At 43.3% G+C, this 6,384-nt stretch overlaps 1 protein-coding gene across 1 annotated transcript in view; it reads right to left on the bottom strand.

The window, feature by feature from the left end:
• Window positions 1–1,423, bottom strand: part of GRP (gastrin releasing peptide) — an 11,558-nt gene extending 10,135 nt beyond the window's left edge. The window contains exon 1 of the mRNA XM_018570465.1: window positions 1,200–1,423. Coding sequence (XP_018425967.1) covers window positions 1,200–1,365 — 166 coding nt within the window. The 5' untranslated portion in view covers window positions 1,366–1,423. The remainder of the gene's footprint in view (window positions 1–1,199) is intronic.
• Window positions 1,424–6,384: the final 4,961 nt, after the last annotated feature.

Genomic DNA, 6,384 nt, shown 5'->3' with positions numbered 1-6,384 from the left:
CAAGCATATTACCTATGAGCTCTGCAGAGGTTCTGTACAGGGTTGGCTTTGTTTGTTTGCTTTCAAGTATACAAGGTCAACCTTTTACTAACTCAGCACATAAATCAGCGCTGAGCCTTGTCATTGAATGCTAATAGACAACAGAACCCAATGCCCTGCTTCAGAGTATAACTCAACTTCTAATGTGAAGATGCAGAGTAAGAAGTCCCCAATACAGGCCCCCAGTTAAACATTCTACAAATATAATAGCCAATAAAAATGGGAGGAACACAAATAAAAACCCATATGGAGCTGTGCTTTAATGATGATAATTTTAACAATACTCATAATGATGATGATAATAATAATAATAATAATAATAATAATAATAATCACCATCATCATCATCATCATAATACACAAATGGAGCTTCTGGTTGGCAACATTTCTGAAATGAGTTTATTATTCAGTGTGGATTGTGCATACTAGATCTGCTTCATAGCTGTCAACAGGTTTAAAAATAATAGGAACACTTCTTTACCAAGGAGAAGTTCTAAGCCTGTCACCTCCAATATGGTCTCAGAAGCCACAAGGACTTCAGATTCAGGTTGATCAAGATTAGTAAAGTGGAAAACACATTTTTGCATTAAAAAAAAATCTATTTTCGACAGTTAGGAATTGAAGGAACTAAAAGGGTAGTAGCAATAGAAAGCCAATAGATATATAATTTGGGTATGAGGTGTACAAAGTAATTAGTTGTAGTGCATGTCTCTTTTTTACTTTCCATTTCCAGGGACATGACTCCAAAACCTGGACTGTCCTTGGAAATCCAGGACAGTTAGTTTCATTTGTGTTGCTTTACTGAGGCAATTGGGCTGTTCACTTTGTAAGAGAATTTTCACTTTTAAGGGAATTGCCCTAAGCTTAGTAAATGAGAGGAAGCTCTACTTATATCCATCATCCAATCATGTGCAAGACATTTATTTTTTATTTTTCTTACACCTGATTTGGTTGTCTTTGCAATAGGAATTTGGACCACATGCACCAAGCTAAGCTGTTTCTCTGCACAGTGAAAACTCCCTTGCAAACTGAACAGCCTATTTGCCTTAAGTAAGTCAACCCCTATGGCTCAGAGAAGCAGCTCAGGACACAACCAAGAGCCACCTGTGTGGCTCTCTTGATTAGAAAACCCATATCAGAATGTACCAAATGACACTTACCTACAGCCCAGTGGCTACCCCTGGGGGAGATTTTAGAGAGAGAGGCTGTGTCAGCATGCTGCTGGGAAGGAGCAGCCTCTGAATGGACCTTGAAGAGGATGAGGGAGCAGAGAATAAGGGAGAGTAGGGTGCGGTATCTCCAGAAGACCTGCGCTCTCTCCATCATGGAACTCTATGGGACGGAGCTGTCCGGGGTGCTGAAAGGAAGAGCCGACGCCGGGCGCTGTCTGTGGGGCTGAAGATGAGAGCGGAGCTGTCCGCGGTGCTGAGCTGAAGTCTATGAGAGTTAGACTGGCAGTGCAGATAATCTTCTTCCTCCCCGGATCATGTGTAACTCTTCCACCTCCTGCTCTCCCAGCAGCATTTATAAGTGAAGGAGGGATGTCTGCTGTCAGAATTTATCAGGCTGGCACCTCCTCCACAAGTACCTTCCTGACCTCCCCTAGCCATTGACCTGGTATCTACCAACAACACTCTGTCTGAGTCACCTATGCCAATATCACCTACAGCCCCTGTCAATCAAATCTTATTGCTATTTGTTTCCAGTCATCAATCTTCCTCTGCTGCCCCTTTCCCAATACGAGTGCTAGCGTGTTCATTCTCACACCTTTCACCAAATCTTCATCACCAGTGTTTGCCGGAGACGCGCGTCGTACGTAAAAACACGCTCAGCAACGAATTAATGGATGAGGGGACAGTTTACAAGTGACACTATAGATACATGACATTTTATAATTAAATTAGCCCAGTTGACTCACCAAGGGCCCCCGTGTAGCGAGCGGCGAGTCTTTATCTCTACACACATTCTTCAATCCGCTTATTGTCAGAGCCAAATGTCAGCTATGTCAATAATTCTACAACCTAATATTGCTTCTGTGAAGTTCTCTGCTCTAGGAAATGTAAAAATTAACCCTTGCAGTGGGGCTACCCCTGCACTGCAAGGGTTAACGGCTTGTTTTAGTCTAGGGGGTAAAACAAAGAAAATATGCTCATCTTATCCTCGGTCCTGCTTGGCTGCTAGACCGGCAGCCCTTTATCCTCCGGGGCTCTGGTGGTCTAAGGACCTGTGACGTCATCACATCTAATGCAGCTGTATTAGACGTGAGGATGCCGAGGGACATTCCACCTCCAGAGCAGAGAGAGGGGGAGAGAGATGAGTGCTCATCACTGCAGGACCGAGGATCAGTGTATTTGCTTTATTTTAGCCCCTAGAACAAAACAAGCAGGTAACCCTTGCAGTATGGGGGTAGCCCCACCGCAAGGGTTCATTTTGTGGTTTCCTGGAGTTCCTGTTTAAAGTGGAAGCAAAGGGAGGAAAAAAAAACCGATTGGTAGTCTTTCTATGGCAGAAGGGACTGTGTAAAAGCTTCTGTTTAATATTCGGCAATTTCTTTTCTTCTCTATGCTGAGCCACACATGTACAGCTCAGCACACATACACGGCAGGAGCATGACACTGGAGGGGATCAGTTTGGCAATCACTCCAAGACAATTCATAATGGAGTATTTTTCTCTGATGGTTTCCAGTCTTATACCCCACTCTCACAGAAAGCAAGCTATGATTCTGATGAAGAAGGTTTGCCCCTGAATCTTGCCTGACTCCGGCCGGTGGACGGTGATGTGACTGGATGCAACCATGGTACATGGTTGGTGCGATACCATGTTGGGTTAACAGACAGTGTGGCCTCTTGTTTGTTGTTAATGCGTGATGAAAACGTTTGCTTTTGAGTACATATATCCCTTGTTTTATTTCTTTTAATAAACAATTTCACACACGGAGGTGGAGCTCTGTTCCCTTTCGTTTGCTAATATGCCATACATTCTAGCACATTATGGCTAAAAGCTTCTGGAGGGCCCTTTTTTTTTTAACCAGAGTTTACTTTCCACTTTAAAGACCAACCATGAGGTGCAATGTGCAGTTACTCAGAACAGTCAATATGATTTCACTTTAATGTATTGAGATTAGTTAAAAGAGAGTTATGGGGTAACCTTTTTATCCCATAGTTCTCTTTAGGGTCACGGGAGGACATATATTAACCTCCTCCTGTGACCCAAAGCTCAGTATATAGAGGGCTATTGTAAGCTATATAGCGACGCAGCCGGGACGAGATACCGACAATACTGTCGAGATCCACCCCATTGGCTGATTGACAGCTGGCTCTGCCTATCTTGAGGCAGAGCCAGCTGTGCCCGCCCCCTCCCCCGTCCATTCCTCCAGTTAGTGCTGGAGGATCGGAGTGGTGGGAATCCCTGCAGGGAGCGGTGACTGGCAGACACCGCTCTCTACAGGGAGATGATCGGGAAGTGAGCGAGCAACGCTATGTGTTTGCTGACTTCCCGATCAATAGAGCCGTCGTGTGACAGCTTCAATGTCTCTAACTATCAGGATGAGTGAAAATCACTATTAAATAAGTAACCTTACTGATGTGTGTTAATGCATTAGAGACTTTGTTTCTATGTGTAATTTGTAATGATATAATTATGTAGCTGGGGCACCGTATTTGCTCATTAATAGTATTCAGTTGACCAGCCTGACCATACATCATCAATGGCACCACATCCCTGTAATAATAATTGGGACATTCCCTGGCGGGGTTCCTGTTCACACACACATGTAAATGCCAAAATACTATGTCAATTACATAAAGGAATGTAGTTTTATATAGGGATATATTTACAATTGTAATACATGTGTATTTGAAGAACTTTTCACAGTATGAATTCAATGTGGGTTTCTTTTTTCTGTTGTGTGTAACTTAGGAAGATCTTCCTCATTTCCAGAAGAAGCAGCGGTTGTCACTGTGAAACATGTACAGCATTGCCTTTGCCACATCAGAAGTGTATAGATGGTAGAACAATAGAAACATTTAGTTTTCATGGTTGTTGCTGACTGGTGGTGTGAAATGAAGCAGCATTTTGTAGAATAACTTATGGGGGAATTCGTAATGTGCAAACATCCTTCAACAATAGAAAAATCCCGCCACACACTGTAGATCATGCTGGAAAACTTTTTATTGCAGCTCACACTCAGCACAGTGCTGCCTTCGGTCTGCCTCTCTAACGCATTTTACGCTATCTCAGGCTTAATCATAGAGGAAGAAGCGGACTGAGACAGGAGACATATATAGTCTTGGATACAGGTGTTCACATTAGGCCAAACAAGAAGTTAAAGTGGACATGATACATAAAGCATAAAACACAGGTAAGCCATATATCACATCCATACATAATATGTTCATTCCCCTATGTCTTGCCATGAGGTAGAGGTGTTACAGTCTTTTGGATCTGGGTGCAAATGTCTTTAAAACATATTCACATTTCTAACTATATGTTAAATAAAAGGGAGGCATGTGTATAATAACGACATGATGTATCATTGATGCAGCATCTGAAAAGTCCCAGTTGATAAAAGGTTTACTTCTCATTACATATGCAAGCTCTGCTTCCTGCTAAGTAGTCTGGCTTCAACACAAACAGATTGCAATAGGACCAACTGTGTCCAAAGACAAGGGAGGTCGAATGCAGCCTCAGAACAACCATCCAAACACAGCAGAAGTATTGTGCAAGGAAAGCATGCTGCAGATGCAAACCAGATATGGAAAAGCAAAGCACTAAATCTAACATGGTCGGTCTGATCAAAAACAGATCTTCCATAGTCTGTAATGAGATAAGCACCCACAATGCTCCCTGTTTCCAGACGTCTTGCAAGATTTTCCTGGGCTTTGCGTCACATGATGGACCTCATTAACTGTGTTTATATGCCTGGCACAAAAAGTACTTTGGTACTTAAAATAATAATCTGCTAGTGCTAACAAATGCACCATTGGTTTATGTAAAGTTTAAAGCCCATTGGGATTTTCAGTTTAAATTAGCTACATCCATTCCGGGTGCATTGAAACAAAAGGTGTACAAAGTCTTCCATTTTATTTTGTTTAAAAAAACTCAACCACAGCCTTGGTAGAAAACCCTGTCTCCTGCCAGCATGCGGCAGAGAGGAACCCTTGCTCTATGAGAAAGCAGTGGTCTCTCTGCTAAGTTAGAGCCAGAGCTCTCCAATCAGCAGGGAGCATGAGCTTTGCTAATTGCAGAGCTAGAGGTCTCTTTTAGCAGGGGGTGTGTCAGACCTCTGTCGAGGGACCACTGCTTCCACACAGAGAGCCAGGGGACAAGCATGCTGCAGAGTGTACATCACAGGTGCAATGCTCTGGCTCCTGCATACTCTTCTTCCTGTCCCTGTCCATATGGAGGCACGAACATTCAGCAAACATGGACTCAAGGAAGGACTACAAATGCGGTGATATCACTGCACTTGTATTCCATTGAGATCCTCAAGTACCTCTGCCGTGGTGGCACAAATCTGACAAAGATCTCTGAATGGATGATGTGGATATGCAGGCAGAGCCACGCACAACCATGCCAAATTTAAATTGTGACAGGAGCCTGCAGGTAAAAGAATCCCAGGATTCAGGTAAATGACAGGTGGGGTCAGTCTACAAAAAGTGATATGCTAATTATAGTTGGAGCCTGCTGGCCAAAGTCAGCTTCTGGATTCTTAGATACCCCAACAGTGAGAACATCCTACCATAACTCCTGGCTCTGTTCCTGTCCATCCGGTAGTTTTTGTTGCTCCCGCTCCTTCTGTTACATCCTCCATAATATAAAATAAATATAAAATCCAGCAGACACAATGGAAGCCCATCATAATGGGCACAGCGTGTGTGCAGACCAGAGAACTCAACACAGGTATCTCACCTATGGAGTCCCTGACAGAAGAAACTGTAGGTGGTTTAACTCTCTTGAGTCTACCAAACATGGAAACATAAGGTCTGGGTGGACTCGTGCAATCTGAGCCAATTAGGCTAGTTGCACATCTGCTGAGCAGGGACATGCTGACAGGAGGAGAGAGATGACCTCATCAGTCATCTTCTGCTGGTCATTGTCCAATCACAAACTAAAGGCAGGGAGGTGACCAAGCCACATCTTTAAATGCAGCATCGAAATGTGAGGTCGCAGGCTATCTGTGCGGTCTGGTAGGTCTGTGTAAATGCGAGTTCTGAATTACAAATTCTTTGGTGGATAAAACAGCTCACATATATGAATTTCAACTGTGTATTTAACAGTTTAGGCAGAGAAATGCTAATCAACTTTATTAATATCTCGAGCTGAACCCAGGACAAGCATGCAGT

Source organism: Nanorana parkeri, unplaced genomic scaffold (assembly GCF_000935625.1).
Source record: "Nanorana parkeri isolate BGI_ZX_2015 unplaced genomic scaffold, ASM93562v1 scaffold38, whole genome shotgun sequence".
In the NCBI taxonomy this organism is placed as follows: domain Eukaryota; kingdom Metazoa; phylum Chordata; class Amphibia; order Anura; family Dicroglossidae; genus Nanorana; species Nanorana parkeri.
Note: the sequence above shows the minus strand (reverse complement) of the source record. Positions and strands in the feature narration are given on the sequence as shown.